We start from the raw sequence: 19778 nt of genomic DNA, 5'->3' as shown, positions 1-19778 counted from the left end.
ATACAAAAATACATATTGCAGAATATCATGCTTTTTACTATATGAATGAAATGAATCCCAGCACTAGCGCCCCCATGTATTGGATGAGAGAAGTGCAAGGGGACATTGTATCCTTCTCACACGATGCTCCCTACCATCCCTATGCATTATATATCAAAGCACTAAGAAGAGGAGACCGACCATCGCCAGTCCAATCTCTCGCCTGCTTCCAGAAGCGCAGTCAGTTATGCCATTATGATTCCAGTCCCATAATCCTATCTGGGCTCCCCCTCCCCCGTGCGAGGCCAGGGCGCCCCCCCCCTCACAGACACACGTTTATGCTAAATCACAGCTACATAAACATCGATGCTAAAAGTCATTTGGCCACCTTCCAGATAACTCGCTGAGCAATTTAGGAAGAGATTACAAGAAACAACAGGAGAACCTACCTGACTCACATGACAATGCGGTGTAACAAGGCCCGCGTTCTGCGGCAGCCCCCCCGCGCCATACAATATTTAGCACCCTGGGGAGAATGTAACAAATGTATGAATAGATCATAATACATTGAAGTCCTGATGTGGCACTAACACAGTCTGCTTGATACACATTCACACCCGGGACACAAAACGTTCTAGAAAAACCTTTTTTATTTTCAAACCATAAAGATGAAGATTATGTAAAAGTGTCAGGGGAGGTTCCCGTGCCGGGCTGGGCTCTGGGACTGTGTAGAGATGAAGGCAGCGGGTACGGCGCGGAGAGGTGGCGAGAGGAGGGGGGGGGGGAGCAAGCTACGGCTTTGATCAATAAACCAGGACTGTAGAAAATTGTTAAATGCTCGGCAGGCTGTGCAGCGCGCTGCTTGTTTTATTTAACAGTCCTTTTTCTGTAAATGATTAGTCGCGGCCCTCGGTCGGTCTGTAACTGTCACATGACTGTGCGTTAAGGGAACGCAGTCGCCTTGCTGTCTGGCCATGGCTATTGGCCGGGGTGGGGCAGAATGTAGAGAGATAGTGTCAACGGTCAATATCCCGACCAGCAATGGCCAAGAGGCATAAGGCAGACATTGGCAAAAAGGTCGACATGCACTGAAGCATGGGGAGTTAGGCGAGCTACAGTAGCTGGGGATCCAAGTCAACAGTTGTCGACACTAAAAAAAACGTGAAAACCTCATGTCAACCGTTTTCCGCGTCAACCTAGTGCCTGTCACCCTAAACACTCTTAATGCATTGATCCACGACCAACAGAAACTACCCCCCACCCCCACCCCAAAGGTCGGACACGGCCCCAAAATGCAGCAATGGTAATACAAGGATGGACTGTGTGCTCTGTACAACGCTGCGGAATATGTCGGCGCTATGTAAATGACCGGTGTGGTGGTTTTATGGAAATGATGCATTTTATACCAAAATAAACCAAATGGCTATTCTTTCATTTATTAATATTCTGCAGGTTGTAAATAGAAAACCAAGGCATATAAATAGGCAGAGACAGATCAATACCAGAGATGTACAGGACCTTGCCCAGAAGAGCTTACAATCTAGAAGAGCACATAACACACTAAAGTCCATAGATAGCATTAGAATTCCTTTGTGATCCAATAGTGCACAAACGCCGTTCCTCCAGGGTAATAATAGTGCACAAACGCCGTTCCTCCAGGGTAATAATAGTGCACAAACGCCGTTCCTCCAGGGTAATAATAGTGCACATACGCCGTTCCTCCAGGGTAATAAAAGTGCACAAACGCCGTTCCTCCGGGGTAATAATAGTGCACAAACGCCGTTCCTCCAGGGTAATAATAGTGCACAAACGCCGTTCCTCCAGGGTAATAATAGTGCACATACGCCGTTCCTCCGGGGTAATAGTGCAAACGGGTGATCACCATCCGATCAGGGATACGGTCATTAGGTCTACATTAACTAGGTCGACAAGCATTGGGTCTACACCACTAGGTCGACAGGCAACAAGATCGACATGGGTTTAGGTCGACATGGTTCTAGGTCCACAGGTCATTAGGTCGACTAAAGCATTCAAAAGGTTGACGTGGGGTTTTTCACTTTTTTTTTGAGCCGACATGTGCCGACAGGCGGTATTTTATGCCGTACCATCCACTAGGGCGTGGTGGTAGACTAAAATAGTGTGCAGAGCGTAGCGAGCGATGCGGTGCACTTCAAACTGTGTCCATGTCGAAAAAAGTGAAAAACCCCTTCGACCTTTTGACTGTCGACCTTGCCCATGTTGACCTAATGCTTGTGTCGACCTAATGTCCTGTCGACCTAGACCCATGTTGACCTTGCTGCCTGTCGACCTAGTGGTGTCGACCCAATGCTTGTCGCCCTAGTTGTTGTAGACCTAACAACCCACACCCCCGATCAGATGCCCAGGATAGGAGGGGTCGGGCTGGGGTTTGGGGAAGGAGCTGATCAGTGGCACCAGTGGTGTCAGAACAGGGTAGTATTGTGGGACAGGGCCAGGATCCGGGCTGGGGGGGCTCACTCCTAGGTCTCTGTATATAGTCACTGTTACCGCAGAGGCGCCGGTGCAGGCGTGCTGGAGAATGGCGGCCGTACCTGAGGTCGCAGCTGCAGCTGACATGTCCGGGGCCCGGTGCGCTCGGCCCTAGGTGGCTGCTATGATTGCTCTGTCTCACAGATGTGAAGCTTGTGTGTAGCTGTATAATTTATGCATGCACTAGAGATATATATACACCATTTATACACATAGAAATCTATATATTTACACGCACATATGTACATAATTGGGAACAGCTGCTATGTACAAGCACATCTGCAGCCAAGCTGCTAATTATGTCTCTCTCTATCTTCCCTGAGCCCACCCGCTGTGCCACATTGTGCCCTCATCACACAGCTAACCCGTTCCCTGCTGCCACCACTATACTCCCCGTACAGGCTATACCCGCTTTAGCGCATGCCCTGTCCCCGGATGCCATAAACCTGCGGCAGTGGCGAGTTCTAGGGGCGAATGTTCTGCCTTGCAGACGAGACACTGCATACGGCACTGCATATGGCACTGTATACGGACATGCATTATTTTGGCACTGCACCAGTGCACATCCTAAGGACACTATAGGCTTATAACACTGCGACCTCCGTGGTAGATAATAAGGCACTTACGCTGGCCACAGATCTAAGGACCCACTGATTGGACACTTACATGTCCACATATCGTACATGACCTCTCGCTGTGCATCTGGCACCGATTAGCGTGTCAGAAGGCAGCTTACACGGGCCGATAACCATTCCATCACCATAGATATATTATTACCAGCATGTCCGATGGCGGTGGATCTCAGTGAATTATTTTTGGGCGTGTGGAGGGGTATATAGCCGAGAAGTCTGCAATATTCAGCACAGACAGGCTGGTAGCGGAGGGATGTGGTTACAAAGCCTCCCATTGGCCAGCAGGACCCAGCAACTTCAGTAATACGGTATGCACAGGATTGGATACACTTGCTATAATATATAATATAAGATAGAATTCTACACTATCTAAAGAAAAGTATATCATTATAACCTGGTAATCCGGACCTGGTAGCAATCATATCTGGGTGTAAGGAGAAGAGGAGTCTCTGACCTGGAGGTGAATCACCGCGGTGAGGCGAAACACGTGCTCAAGATGCCGCACTGCAAATATCTATGTGGTAGTGTCCCAAGAGGGGTATTTTTATTAACATGGTTTAAGAGTAAAAGGGGTCACTCTTGTGTCTAAATGAGCCAATGGCAGACTTTACGGCAAGTGGATTGGTTAATGAGGTGATTACAAGATAGGCTTGGCCAGTGTACCTTGCTAATGAGCGCGGCTGACCAATGGGAAGGGGTTACAGTCGCGCAGTGTACCTACGAGGAGAACATTTTTGGTGTATAATGGACAATGTGTGGTCCCCAATCATCACACCATCTGGCCAACGTACTTTGATCCTACTGGCATGAAAGTCTATTTATGTTCTTCAGTGCAAACGCGGTAATAATGGCGCAGTGGGTTGACCTATGCTGAGGTATATGATATCAGTGAGGAAACTTCTGTCCACGACCCCTACAGGACGCTATTCACAAGCATTGTGTAGAGTAGATAGAGGGTACACAAAGACCACCCGGTTATACGGCCAACTACGGTCTCCCACTGAAATACAGAAATAAGTTACCAGCTATAAATACGGTCCTTCTCCCCATCCTACAGTACCTAGAGAACTACAAATTCCTGGAGGACAAAGCTTGGTTGCAGCTCAGTCTTCACCTGAGGTTATCGTCTCCTACCAAGGGGAAGTACGGAGCAGCTGGCGATGGCCGTAAACATTCCAGAGAGCCTAATAACACAACATAACCGCAAAGGGAAGACTCTGTTCCTGTTGTCACCACGGACTGACATAAAAACACCAAATGCTATAGGATAAGAGGCAGCTGCCAGATCAGTAATGTGCTGTCTGTGTCTATTCCGGGCTGGACACCGCTGGTGGAAGGATTAAAGTTCCGATAGCCAGGTCCTCCTGATATTATAACCACTGAGGTGATCTCTTTATGATGAGAGTCTCTGGCACAAGGTCGGCATCTAAACCACACGTCAGGATCGTCAGTCATCTCATATATAGAACCATCCTCCTCGGTGGTCTCCAGACTGCCCATGTCCGCTCTGGAGCCCTCTTTGGCGGAGAGGTGGTGGCCGGGGAGGTGAGATGTTCCGCGTAGTCTGTACTGGAGAAGAATCCCTTTCAGCCGTGATGGAGGCAGGTTCTCAGAAGGGGGTTCTTGGGATAGGCGGTTTGGGTTCTCCTTTGCTGCCGCTGCACCCTCACTTTCCCGAACGTCTTCTGATGACCCCTTCTCTGTCCTAAGAGCTTCTGGGGCCATTGTACTGCAGGCAACGTTGAGGAACTGCACTGGCCCACAATGTCCATTTAGGGAGACCATTCCTTTGCCTATGGGATTAGACAGAGATAAAAGGAAGTGAGTATGAGAGGTACAGGAAGTCCATGCCAACATCTCTTCAGGATTTCCCTGTAACGTGGAGGAGCTTTCAGGTGATCAGCATTAGGAGGGCTGGCAGCAATTCATATAGACAGGACATGTTCATTGCAGCAGCCTCCTACACACATGGTTATTACTATGTGCCCATACTATATATATATATATATATATATATATATATATATATATATATATATACATACCGCACAGAACAGGGAGTGCCGGACTCAGCGCAGCAATATATATATATATATATATATATATATATATATATATATATATATATATATATATATATATATATAATGCCTGTCAGGTTCTAAGCCGCGCATGCGGAATTGGTGCGCCAGTACCTAGCAGATGGGAATTCTGGGAAAACACGTAGCCTTTGTTCTAATTAATAAGTCCTTGGTCCTGACAGTCCCGTTCTTTTCCAGTCCCTATAGCGGATGGGGCAAGAGCTTCGGTCACTGCCCGTGGCCCATCCACCAATGCCAAGCCCATAAGGCAGGCTTAGGACCCAGGAAACACCCCCCTCTCAGTACCCACAGAGAGCACCGAGGAACAATGCAGAACTACATTGAAGACACACATAGCATATGATGCACAGGGGTCAGCATTGCTTACACAACATGGAGTCATGGGTTTCATACCTATCAGAGCTAATTACTGTATGGGGTGACTGCCCCCACATACTGCAGATATATACCAGCAGGGTACTGCCCCCTAAATATACATTAGTCAAACAGGATGCAATGTGCAGTGACAGCCGCACACTGGTAGCACTGTACAGTGACAGCCGCGCACCGGTAGCACTGTACAGTGACAGCCACGCACCGGTAGCACTGTACAGTGACAGCCACGCACCGGTAGCACTGTACAGTGACAGCCGCGCACTGGTAGCACTGTACAGTGACAGCCGCGCACTGGTAGCACTGTACAGTGACAGCCGCGCACCAGCAGCAATGTACAGTGACAGATGTGCACCGGCAGCAATTTACAGTGACAGATGCGCACTGGTAGCACTGTACAGTGACCGCCACATACCGGTAGCACTGTACAGTAACAGCCACGCACCAGTAGCAATGTACAGTAACAGCCGCATACCGGTAGCACTGTACAATGACAGCCACACACTGGTGGCACTGTACAATGACAGCCGTGCACCGGTAGCACTGTACAATGACAGCCGCGCACCGGCAGCATTGTACATTGACAGCCGCGCACCAGTAGAACTATACAGCTACAATCGCGCACTGGAAGCACTGTACAGCGATGGCTGTGCACTGGAAGCACTGTACAGCAATGGCCAAGCACTGGTAGCACTGTACAGTGAGTGGTTTATGCAGCAAGTGTTTTAATTTCCATATTAACAATTACTCCTACCTGTGATTTTGGGGATCCCCTCCAGCTTTGGAACAGGTAATGTGATTAGGATGCCCAGGTGTGTGCCCACCCACAGCAAGCCCTGGCAGATCAGCAGCGCTGTTACACGCGGATTCTTCTGCCCTGTGGAAGGAAGACACCCGAGGGGTGGTCACTACATTGTATGACGTTACACACTACATACAACACAGAGACACATCCACTGTACACCGATACAGGCACATGGGTGGGTGCTGCCCCCTGCAGGCCTCTTATGATTTGCAGTCTCCAGAGATCAGACCAAAAAAGATGCTTGTTCCCGGCCAGAGCTTAGCATGTTGAGAGTGTCAGCTTGGTTTACTCCTAATGTTCACTGATTATCATGAGGCGGGAGCCAGGAATCTGTACTATACCATTACCGAGCCCATCACTACCCCGTCCATCCAGCCGCAGTACACCCCAGGACAGACGTCACCTAATAATAACTTACCTAATGATCTAGGCACATCAGCGTAATGCCAGGAGGTGGCATCTTCTGGGGAACTACACAGAGACTATACAACAAGTATTCACATCCCCCAGCATTGGTGCCGGGAACTACACAGATACTATATAACAAGTATTCACATACCATAGCATTGGTGCCGGGAACTACACAGAGACTATACAACAAGTATTCACATCCCCCAGCATTGGTGCCGGGAACTACACGCAGACTATATAACAAGTATTCACACCCACTAGCATTGGTGCCGGGAACTACACAGATACTATATAACAAGTATTCACACCCCCTAGCACTGGTGCCAGGAACTACACAGATACTATATAACAAGTATTCACATCCCATAGCATTGGTGCCGAGAGCTACACAGAGACTATATAACAAGTATTCACATCCCATAGCATTAGTGCCGGGAACTACACAGAGACTATATAACAAGTATTCACACCCCCTAGCATTGGTGCCGGGAACTACACAGAGACTATATAACAAGTATTCACACCCCCTAGCATTGGTGCCGGGAACTACACAGATACTATATAACAAGTGTTCACATCCCCTAGTATTGGTGCCGGGAACTACACAGAGACTATATAACAAGTGTTCACATCCCCTAGTATTGGTGCCGGGAACTACACAGAGACTATATAACAAGTATTAACACCCTCTAGCACTGGTGCCGAGAGCTACACAGAGACTAAAATCCGGGTACCCACCATTCCCAACAACACTAGGTACACATATTGCTTAGTGTGTACCTGGATTTTACATGTCAGTGTGAGCGAGTACTAATTGAGCATTACCTGGAAGTAAAATTGAGTATTAATATACTATTACATGTCAGTATGAGCGAGTACTAATGGAGCATTACCTGGAAGTAACATTGAGTATTAATATACTATTACATGTCAGAATGAGCGAGTACTAATGGAGTATTACCTGGAAGTAACATTGAGTATTAATATACTATTACATGTCAGAATGAGCAAGTACTAATGGAGCATTACCTGGAAGTAACATTGAGTATTAATATACTATTACATGTCAGTATGAGTGAGTACTAATGGGGTATTACCTGTCAGTAACACTGAGTATTAATATACTATTACATGTCAGTATGAGCGAGTACTAATGGGGTATTACCTGTCAGTAACATTGGGTATTAATATACTACTACATGTCAGTATGAACGAGTACTAATGGAGCATTACCTGTCCGTAACATTGGGGGTTATTCTAGTTCATTCTTTCTGACAAATTCCTTCTTAGATGGACAAAACCATGTGCACTGCAGGTGGGGCAGATGTAACATGTGCAGAGAGAATTAGATTTGGGTGGGGTTTTTCTTCAAAGTAAGATCTATATTGCAGTGTAAAATAAAGCAGTCAGTATTTTCCCTGCACAGAAACAAAAAACTCACCCAAATCTAATTCTCTCTGCACATGTTACATCTGCCCCCCTGCAGTGCACATGGTTTTGTCCATCTAAGAAGGATTTTGTCAGAAAGAATGAACTAGAATAAACCCCATTGAGTATTAATATACTATTACATGTCAGTATGAGCGAGTACTTATAGGGTATTACCTGTCAGCAACATTGAGTATTAATATACTATTACATGTCAGTATGAGCGAGTACTAATGGGGTATTACCTGTCAGTAACATTGAGTATTAATATACTATTACATGTCAGTATCAACGAGTACTAATGGAGCATTACCTGTCCGTAACATTGAGTATTAATATACCATTACATGTCAGTATGAGCGAGTACTAATGTAGTATTACCTGTCAGTAACATTGGGTATTAATATACTATTACATGTCAGTATTAGCAAGTACTAATCGGGTATTATCTGTCAGTAACATTGAGTATTAATATACTACTACACATGGGTCTTCAAACTGCGGCCCTCCAGATGTTGTGAAACTACAAATCCCAGCATGCCTTGCCACAGTTTTGCTATAAAGGGGTGTTAAAACTGTGGCAAGGCATGCTGGGATTTGTAGTTTTACATCATCTGGAGGGCCACAGTTTGAAGACCCATGCTATTACATGTCAGTATGAACGAGTACTAATGGAGCATTACCTGTCCGTAACATTGAGTATTAATATACTATTACATGTCAGTATGAGCGAGTACTAATGGAGTATTACCTGTCAGTAACATTGGGTATTAATATACTATTACATGTCAGTATAAGCGAGTACTAATGGGGTATTACCTGGAAGTAACATTGGGTATTAATATACTATTACATGTCAGTATGAGCGAGTACTAATGGAGTATTACCTGGAAGTAACATTGAGTATTAATATACTATTACATGTCAGTATGAGCGAGTACTAATCGGGTATTACCTGTCAGTAACATTGGGTATTAATATACTATTACATGTCAGTATGAGCGAGTACTAATCGGGTATTACCTGTCAGTAACATTGAGTATTAATATACTATTACATGTCAGTATGAACGAGTACTAATGGAGCATTACCTGTCCGTAACATTGAGTATTAATATACTATTACATGTCAGTATGAGCGAGTACTAATGGAGTATTACCTGTCAGTACCATTGGGTATTAATATACTACTACATGTCAGTATGAGCGAGTACTAATGGGGTATTACCTGGAAGTAACATTGGGTATTAATATACTATTACATGTCAGTATGAGCGAGTACTAATGGAGTATTACCTGAAAGTAACATTGAGTATTAATATACTATTACATGTCAGTATGAGCGAGTACTAATGGAGTATCACCTGTCAGTAACATTGGGTATTAATATACTATTACATGTCAGTATGAGCGAGTATTACCTGGGTAATAGGGTATTACCTGGAAGTAACATTGAGTATTAATATACTATGATATGTCAGTATGAGTGAGTACTAATGGAGCATTACCTGTCAGTAACATTGGGTATTAATATACTATTACATGTCAGTATGAGCGAGTACTAATGGGGTATTACCTGGAAGTAACATTGAGCATATACTATTACATGTCAGCATGAGCGAGTACTAATGAAGTATTACCTGTCAGTAACATTGGGTATTAATATACTATTACATGTCAGTATGAGCGAGTACTAATGGGGTATTAACTGTCAGTAACATTGGGTATTATTATACTATTACATGTCAGTATGAGCAAATACTAATGGAGCATTACCTGTCAGTAACATTGGGTATTAATATACTATTACATGTCAGTATGAGCGAGTACTAATGGGGTATTACCTGGAAGTAACATTGAGTATTAATATACTATTACATGTCAGTATGAGCGAGTACTAATGGGGTATTACCTGTCAGTAACATTGGGTATTAATATACTATTACATGTCAGTATGAACGAGTACTAATGGGGTATTACCTGTCAGTAACATTGGGTATTAATATACTATTACATGTCAGTATGAGCGAGTACTTATGGAGCATTACCTGTCAGTAACATTGGGTATTAATATACTATTACATGTCAGTATGAGCGAGTACTAATGGGGTATTAACTGTCAGTAACATTGGGTATTAATATACTATTACATGTCAGTATGAGCGAGTACTAATGGAGTATTACCTGTCAGTACCATTGGGTATTAATATACTATTACATGTCAGTATGAGCGAGTACTAATGGAGTATTGCCTGTCAGTAACAGAGTATTAATATACTATTACATGTCAGTATGAGCGAGTACTAATGGAGCATTACCAGTCAGTAACATTGGGAATTAATATACTATTACATGTCAGTATGAGCGAGTACTAATGGAGTATTACCTGTCAGTAACATTGGGTATTAATATACTATTACATGTCAGTATGAGCGAGTACTAATTGAGTATTGCCGGTCAGTAACATTGAGTATTAATAGGTACTCTTTACCTAGAACGGCGCCCATCGCGACCATCGTATGCACTAAAAATCGGGTGCGATGCGATGCCCGCGATTTCCCATAGGGATCAATGTTAAAAGTGAGATTGGACGCGATTTTAGTGTTCAATGCCCGCGATTTTTCCATAGGAAACAATGTTAAATGGGCCACAGAGCCCAAATAGTCACCCTAAAGTCTGAAATGGCCCCCACAATTTTTAACGCCACCCCACGATCAACGTCAACCCGAAGCGTGGCGAGTGTAGCGAGCCCGCGAGGGGCGGCGGTACGCGTCCTCCGACCTTTTCATACCCCCACTATCCACGTCGGCGTGGAGTTGAAAATAGAATAGTCCGAAGCGTGGCGAGCACAGCGAGCCCCGCGAGGGGACGCGGATACCTTCACAGGTAAACGCGTCCCTTCGCGGGCTTCACAGGTATCCGCGTCCGCTCGCCACGCTTCGGGCTCGGTGGCTCGCTGCGCTCGCCACACTATTCTGTTCTCGACTCCACGCCGACGTGGATAGTGGGGGTATGAAAAGGTCTGAGGACGCGTACCGCTGCGCTCGCCACGCTTCGGGTTCACGTTGATCGTGGGGTGGCGTTAAAAATTGTGGGGGCCATTTAAGACTTCAGGGGGACTATTAGGGCTCTGTGGCCCATTTAACATTGTTTCCTATGTAAAAATCGCGGGCATTGAGGCATTTAACACTAAAATCGCGTCCAATCTCACTTTTAACATTGATCCCTATGGGAAAATCGCGGGCATCGCGTCGCACCCGTTTTTTATGTGCATGCGATGGGCGCGATGCCCGCGATTTTTTACCCCAGACGCCCGCAATGCCAATCGCGGGCGCCGTTCTAGGTAAAGAGTACTTATTTATATACTATTACATGTCAGTATGAGCGAGTACTAATGGAGTATTACCTGTGAGTAACATTGGGTATTAATATACTATTACATGTCAGTATGAGCGAGTACTAATGGAGCATTACCTGTCAGTAACATTGGGTATTAATATACTATTACATGTCAGTATGAGCGAGTACTAATGGAGTATTACCTGTGAGTAACATAGGGTATTAATATACTATTACATGTCAGTATGAGCGAGTACTAATGGAGTATTGCCTGTCAGTAACATTGGGTATTAATATACTATTACATGTCAGTATGAGCGAGTACTAATGGAGTATTGCCTGTCAGTAACATTGGGTATTAATATACTGATACATGTCAGTATGAGCGAGTACTAATGGAGTATTGCCTGTCCGTAACATTGAGTATTAATATACTACTACATGTCAGTATGAGCGAGTACTAATGGGGTATTACCTGGAAGTAACATTGGGTATTAATATACTATTACATGTCAGTATGAGCGAGTACTAATGGGGTATTACCTGTCAGTAACATTGAGTATTAATATACTATCACATGTCAGTATGAGCGAGTACTTATGGAGCATTACCTGGAAGTAACATTGGGTATTAATATACTATCACATGTCAGTATGAGCGAGTACTAATGGAGTATTACCTGTCAGTAACATTGGGTATTAATATACTATTACATGTCAGTATGAGCGAGTACTAATGGAGTATTGCCTGTCAGTAACATTGAGTATTAATATACTATTACATGTCAGTATGAGCGAGTACTTATGGAGCATTACCTGGAAGTAACAGAGTACGGGTGGCGATATTGATTTCTTGCAGTAGTTCCAGAGTCTCTGTATGGAAAAGCCGAATGGAGGATCCCTCAGAGAACGCCATCCACACCCCTCCGCCAGCTCGGATCATGTGAGTAACACTCACCCCCTCATCTTGCAGGGCCTCAAAACTCTGTGGGGAGTAGTTACAAAGGGATGAGAGGAGTGAACAAAATGGTGGAGAATAAAGATAGATAAAAATAGACAGCCAGCCAGGAGATATAACTATTATACATAGCAATGCCGGTACTCCAGGTCTGGGACATACCACTGCAGCCAGCCAGGAGATATAACTATTATACATAGCAATGCCGGTACTCCAGGTCTGGGACTTACCACTGCAGACACCGGGAGATATAACTATTATACATAGCAATGCCGGTACTCCAGGTCTGGGACGTACCACCGCAGACACCGGGAGCTATAACTAATATACATAGCAATGCCGGTACTCCAGGTCTGGGACATACCACTGCAGACACCGGGAGATATAACTATTATACATAGCAACGCCGGTACTCCAGGTCTGGGGGTGTACCACCGCAGACACCGGGAGCTATAACTAATATACATAGCAATGCCGGTACTCCAGGTCTGGGACATACCACTGCAGACATCAGGAGCTACAACTAATATACATAGCAACGCCGCTAGCCCAGGTCCGGGACGTACCACCGCAGACACCGGGAGATATAACTATTATACATAGCAACGCCGGTACTCCAGGTCTGGGACGTACCACTGCATACACCGGGAGATATAACTATTATACATAGCAACACCGGTACTCTAGGTCTGGGAAGTACCACTGCAGACACCAGGAGATATAACTATTATACATAGCAACGCCGGTACTCTAGGTCTGGGAAGTACCACTGCATACACCGGGAGATATAACTATTATACATAGCAACGCCGGTACTCCAGGTCTGGGACGTACCACCGCAGACACCAGGAGATATAACTATTATACATAGCAACGCCGGTACTCCAGGTCTGGGACGTACCACCGCAGACACCGGGAGATATAACTATTATACATAGCAACGCCGGTAGCCCAGGTCCGGGACGTACCACCGCAGACACCAGGAGATATAACTATTATACATAGCAACGCTGGTACTCCAGGTCCGGGACGTACCACCGCAGACACCAGGAGATATAACTATCATACATAGCAACGCCGGTAGCCCAGGTCCGGGACGTACCACCGCAGACACCAGGAGATATAACTATTATACATAGCAACGCCGGTACTCCAGGTCTGGGACGTACCACTGCATACACCGGGAGATATAACTATTATACATAGCAACGCCGGTACTCCAGGTCTGTGACATACCACTGCAGACACCGGGAGCAATAACTATTATACATAGCAACGCCGCTAGCCCAGGTCCGGGACGTACCACCGCAGACACCGGGAGATATAACTATTATACATAGCAACGCCGGTACTCCAGGTCTGGGACGTACCACTGCATACACCGGGAGATATAACTATTATACATAGCAACGCCGGTACTCTAGGTCTGGGAAGTACCACTGCATACACCGGGAGATATAACTATTATACATAGCAACGCCGGTACTCCAGGTCTGGGACGTACCACCGCAGACACCAGGAGCTATAACTATTATACATAACAAAACCAGCCCAGGTCTGGGACGTACCACTGCAGACACCAGGAGATATAACTATTATACATAACAACGCCGGTAGCCCAGGTCTGGGACGTACCACCGCAGACACCAGGAGATATAACTATTATACATAACAACGCCGGTAGCCCAGGTCTGGGACGTACCACCGCAGACAACAGGAGATATAACTATTATACATAACAACGCCAGTAGCGCAGGTCTGGGACGTACCACCGCAGACACCAGGAGATATAACTATTATACATAACAATGCCATTAGCCCAGGTCTGGGACGTACCACCGCAGACACCGGGAGCTATAACTATTATACATAACAAAACCAGCCCAGGTCTGGGACGTACCACTGCAGACACCAGGAGATATAACTATTATACATAACAACGCCGGTAGCCCAGGTCTGGGACGTACCACCGCAGACACCAGGAGATATAACTATTATACATAACAACGCCGGTAGCCCAGGTCTGGGACGTACCACCGCAGACACCAGGAGATATAACTATTATACATAACAACGCCGGTAGCCCAGGTCTGGGACGTACCACCGCGGACACCGGGAGATATAACTATTATACATAACGCCGGTAGCGCAGGTCTGGGACGTACCACTGCAGACACCAGGAGATATAACTATTATACATAACAACGCCGGTAGCCCAGGTCTGGGACGTACCACCGCAGACACCAGGAGATATAACTATTATATATAACAACGCCGGTAGCCCAGGTCTGGGACGTACCACCGCAGACACCAGGAGATATAACTATTATACATAACGCTGGTAGCCCAGGTCTGGGACGTACCACCGCAGACACCAGGAGATATAACTATTATACATAACAGCGCCAGTAGCGCAGGTCTGGGACGTACCACTGCAGACACCAGGAGATATAACTATTATACATAACAACGCCGGTAGCCCAGGTCTGGGACGTACCACCGCAGACACCAGGAGATATAACTATTATACATAACAACGCCGGTAGCCCAGGTCTGGGACGTACCACCGCAGACACCAGGAGATATAACTATTATACATAACAACGCCGGTAGCCCAGGTCTGGGACATACCACCGCAGACACCAGGAGATATAACTATTATACATAACGCCGGTAGCCCAGGTCTGGGACGTACCACCGCAGACACCAGGAGATATAACTATTATACATAACAACGCCAGTAGCGCAGGTCTGGGACGTACCACTGCAGACACCAGGAGATATAACTATTATACATAACAACGCCGGTAGCCCAGGTCTGGGACGTACCACCGCAGACACCAGGAGATATAACTATTATACATAACAATGCCGGTAGCCCAGGTCTGGGACATACCACCGCAGACACCAGGAGATATAACTATTATACATAACTATTATACATAACGCCGGTAGCGCAGGTCTGGGACGTACCACCGCAGACACCAGGAGATATAACTATTATACATAACAACGCCGGTAGCCCAGGTCTGGGACGTACCACCGCAGACACCAGGAGATATAACTATTATACATAACAACGCCGGTAGCCCAGGTCTGGGACGTACAGACACCGGGAGATAAAACCCTACATTCATGTCATCAGCATCAGGAGACCATGACCACGAGGGCAGAATGCTCAGCAGCGCCCCCTAGTGACACTGAAGCACAGGACTCTGAGTCTCACACACTATACAGAGCTGCTGAGGGGAAATCCCCCCTCTATACAGCGCTACGGGTCCTCTTACCCCCCTCCTCCCCATACGATCATCCCCTAACCAAGCAGCTGCCCCCCGGGGTGCAGAATCAAGAATTCCAGGCAAGGACTAATTAATTAACACCTCCATCTCTCAGCTAATCAATAGATATAATTAAATCCTGGTTCCAATTGTTTCTGCAGTAAAGTGTGACCATGTCATTACCACACTAAGCAATGACCAAGCTCAGTGACGCACAGCGCAATTCCCAGGGCTGTTACTAAGCATAGTGCCGGCGATAGAACCAATTCCCCAACCTAGACACCACGCACGGACGGCCGGTTATACCCTGCTCTGTGCTTGTGAGATGCTGGACCCGCCAATACCATAGTCATCACCCTGGGTATAGCCACTGCTACCCTACGGAAAAGCAATGTGGGGATTGGTGGGGTTATACCAAGGGGTGTGGCCATATGACAATAACTCCAGTACCTATAGGCTCAGCTTTTTTACTTATGCAAAATCAAATAAGGATGTGGGAGGAGCCTCAGATGTTTGTTACAAAAGGAGGAAGTAATAACTTTGTAACAGCAGGGTAACACTGAACAGCGTATTTTGCCTTCATGGATTATATCTGAAAATGTAGATTCTTAGAAGTTGGGCAAGGATTTGCATTTGTTTTACCCAACATCCCTTGCTCCATACCTCCCAACATGTGGAGGTATAGGTCCAGGAGGGACACAATGCTCTGCTCCTGGACAATCCTCTTGATTACCAGGTGCTGCCAATCATACATTTAGAAGGGAGTCCAGGAACAGAGCATTGTGTCGCTCCTGGAGAGGGGCATGTTGGGAGGTATGCTTGCTCTCTCTTTGGGGGACGGGACTGCGGGTGGCGGGCCGCATACTGAGCCCCAGAATGTTACCACAGCGCCTCCCATACACATGACCAATATTACCTGGACTTTCAGGGGTTCCGTCTCCAGCACGTTCACACGGTTCCGGCAGCTCGCCCATAAACAGTCATCCAGAACCAACAACGCCCGTATCGGGCTGGTTCCAACACGCACGGTGGAGGAGTTTTCGGGATCCCACAGACCGCCTGGCAAGTGACCAATGAGGGAAGACAAGTCAGCGGATCTAGCGCCTGACATCACACTCCTGACACACACACACACCCACGCGCGTCTCACCTTTGTTCTGCGGGTACAGTGCCAAGGTGCCATCTTGCAGCCCCGCACACATGTGGCTGGGACTGAGCCGCAGACACAGGACAGGTTGTGAGTCCGGACTCTTCAGGGCCATCAGACAGGTAGATCCGGTGTCCACATTGCTGTACACCATGATACTGACAGAGAACAGAGGGGTGTTAGGGGTCCTGATGCCGGAACCTTTATACATAACGTGCCATAAGGAACATCGCAGCCCCCCACAAACCAACTGCTCCCATTCTCTCTTAGGGATCGATCCTGTTAGGTGCGAATGATTCGCACTTGCGAATCATCACGGCACCGGGCGTACTTTGCGGCAGACCGAATTTTCTTAAAAGTGCTCGCAACTCCATAGGGGTGAGAGCAATTTTAAGCAAATTTGGCCCTGCGAAGGGTGCAAGAGCTGCTTAATTTGGGTGCTGATTTCAGCATTTAAACGGCACCTCGCACCCCTCGGCACTAATAGGATCAACCCCTTAGTCACCAACAGGCGCACCCAGAAAAGAGACGGTTACCACCCCCAAACACCGGCTTCCTGTCAGTCAGACTGTAGCTGGGTTGTGATTGGTAATCGTTTACATTTTCAGTTGCAGTTTGTAGCAATACATGCGCAGTTGTCTGATAATCGCTCTATTTGCGATCTGAATAACCCCCAGTTTGAGCGATGCCAAGCAAGGTGCGCGATAAAGAGGTCGCACACTGATCCCACAGCCGCTGTGAGGAGCGCCGGTAACCAGGCACTGCAGGCAGATGACACTATCTATACTTATGGTCCTATGATGACCACATCTCTCACCTCCCATCCTCCAGTCCGACGCACACAGACGGCTGCACCGGCGCAGACATGAAGTCCTCCTCACTCTCGCCGCCCTCTTCACTCACTTTACTGATCACGTTTTCCACGCACAAGACCCGCGACGGCAGCGGAAAGGCTTTCAGCATTCTCGGGGTAGTGTGATTCAAAGAGAATATCTGGATCTGCCCCACCCCCTCTTCCTGACCCCCGCCGACCTGCAGAGAGAGAGGAACAGGAAGTCCTAGGACACAATACAGGGTTTTGCAAAAGTATTCAACCCCCTAAAATGTGAACAGCAATTTCTTATTTATTTTATGGAGAAATCCTGCCTGGAATGAACCTGTACAAGCATCATCGTGTGACTTTTCTTTTTAAGGGGGATTGAATACTTTTGCACGCCATCGTATACAGCAGGCGGATTCGGCAACAAATCAACTTACCCATAAGTATCCCTGAGGAAGCGATGTGCTGACAGAGGAGAAGCCCAGGAGGGAGGTCTGTACCGGGGTGTGAACGGCTCCCCCCAGCTGTAATATAGAAATACGGGTTAGTAGGAACCAGGCAATAACAGCGTGGGCGGTCAAACAGCCCTCAGGGCACAGGATCGGCGGGGCAACAGTAGGTAGCCAGGATTAATCTGGCACGTTTCGTGCGGAGCAGATGGGCCTGTACTGTCTACTGACACCGATTGAGAAAGCTTCCTACGTGAAACGTACGTCTCGGTGTCCTAGGACCCCGCTGTGTACAAGCGGGACCCTGCACGCTTCACACATATCTACTTGGCTACTACTACTGCCCTGACAGCGCGATATTCCCAGCGCTGCACCCGGGAACCGGTGTCCGTGAGTTACCAACAGCCCTCAGGGCAATACTGTCATTATCTGCTTTTTAATGGTTGGAATTACAGGGTTATGGCAATACAACCCCCTACCTATATTTATTGATATCACATGTTGATTCACCTAGGCACTAAATTGTGAACCCGTATTGCATGGAGGATTTCTTTCTGCAATTACCTCACCCTGTCACCCTGCCTATACCAGTTGATGCCATATTTAAATGTATTGATCTACCTTAGGTTTTAAAGTGTGACTCCGTATTTATAGGGGATTCTTTCCTTCATATATATTTTCACCCTGTCACATACGTGGGACTTGTTCCCTCCATTTAAAAAATGTCAACATTGAACATAGTGTATTTGGGTAAGGTCGACACATAGTGTGTGCCGACACAAGACTACAGACCAGGACTTCATTCTAAACTATTGTGTATATTCCATCATAGATATCCATCTGACTGGGAGTTGTATGCACTAATTTGTGAACCTGTATTGCATGGAGGATTTCTCTCTCCAATTACCACACCCTGTCACCCTGCCTATACCAGCTGATGCTATATTTAAATGTATTGATTGACCTTAGGTTTTAAAGTGTGACTCCGTATTTATAGGGGATTCTTTCCTTCATATATATATTTTCACCCTGTCACACACGTGGGACTTGTTCCCTCCATTTAAAAAAATTTCAACATTGAATATAGTGTATTTGGGTAAGGTCGACACATAGTGTGTGCCGACACAAGACTACAGACCAGGACTGCAATCTAAACCATTGTGTATATTCCATCATAGATATCCATCTGATTGGGAGTTGTATGCACTAAATTGTGAACCTGTATTGCATGGAGGATTTCTCTCTCCAATTACCCCACCCTGCCTATACCAGTTGATGCTATATTTGAATGTATTGATTGACCTTAGGTTTTAAAGTGTGACTCCGTATTTATAGGGGATTTTTTCCTTCATATATATTTTCACCCTGTCACATACGTGGGACTTGTTCCCTCCACTCATCAAAAATTTTCAACATTGAATATAGTGTATTTGGGTAAGGTCGACACATAGTGTGTGCCGACACAAGACTACAGACCAGGACTGCACTCTAAACCATAGTGTATATTCCACCATAGATATCCATCTGACTGGGAGTTGCATGCACTAAATTG

General features: G+C 46.3%; 1 protein-coding gene across 4 annotated transcripts in view; it reads right to left on the bottom strand.

The window, feature by feature from the left end:
* Positions 1–1399: 1399 nt before the first annotated feature.
* ARHGEF10L (Rho guanine nucleotide exchange factor 10 like) overlaps positions 1400–19778 on the bottom strand; it is a 112843-nt gene continuing 94464 nt past the window's right edge. For all 4 annotated transcript variants that reach the window (XM_083161879.1, XM_083161881.1, XM_083161880.1 and 1 more), the window contains 7 exons: positions 18215–18301; positions 17775–17989; positions 16961–17115; positions 16727–16869; positions 12391–12559; positions 6348–6470; positions 1400–4912 (listed from right to left, as the gene is read on the bottom strand). In XM_083161879.1, the coding sequence (XP_083018005.1) occupies positions 4380–4912; positions 6348–6470; positions 12391–12559; positions 16727–16869; positions 16961–17115; positions 17775–17989; positions 18215–18301 (1425 nt within the window). In that variant the 3' untranslated portion in view covers positions 1400–4379. The remainder of the gene's footprint in view (positions 4913–6347; positions 6471–12390; positions 12560–16726; positions 16870–16960; positions 17116–17774; positions 17990–18214; positions 18302–19778) is intronic.

This window comes from Crinia signifera, chromosome 19 (genome assembly GCF_055691185.1).
Source record: "Crinia signifera chromosome 19, ASM5569118v1, whole genome shotgun sequence".
Lineage (NCBI taxonomy): Eukaryota > Metazoa > Chordata > Amphibia > Anura > Myobatrachidae > Crinia > Crinia signifera.
The sequence above is the reverse complement of the archived record's forward strand: the minus strand, read 5'-3'. Positions and strand labels throughout refer to the sequence as shown.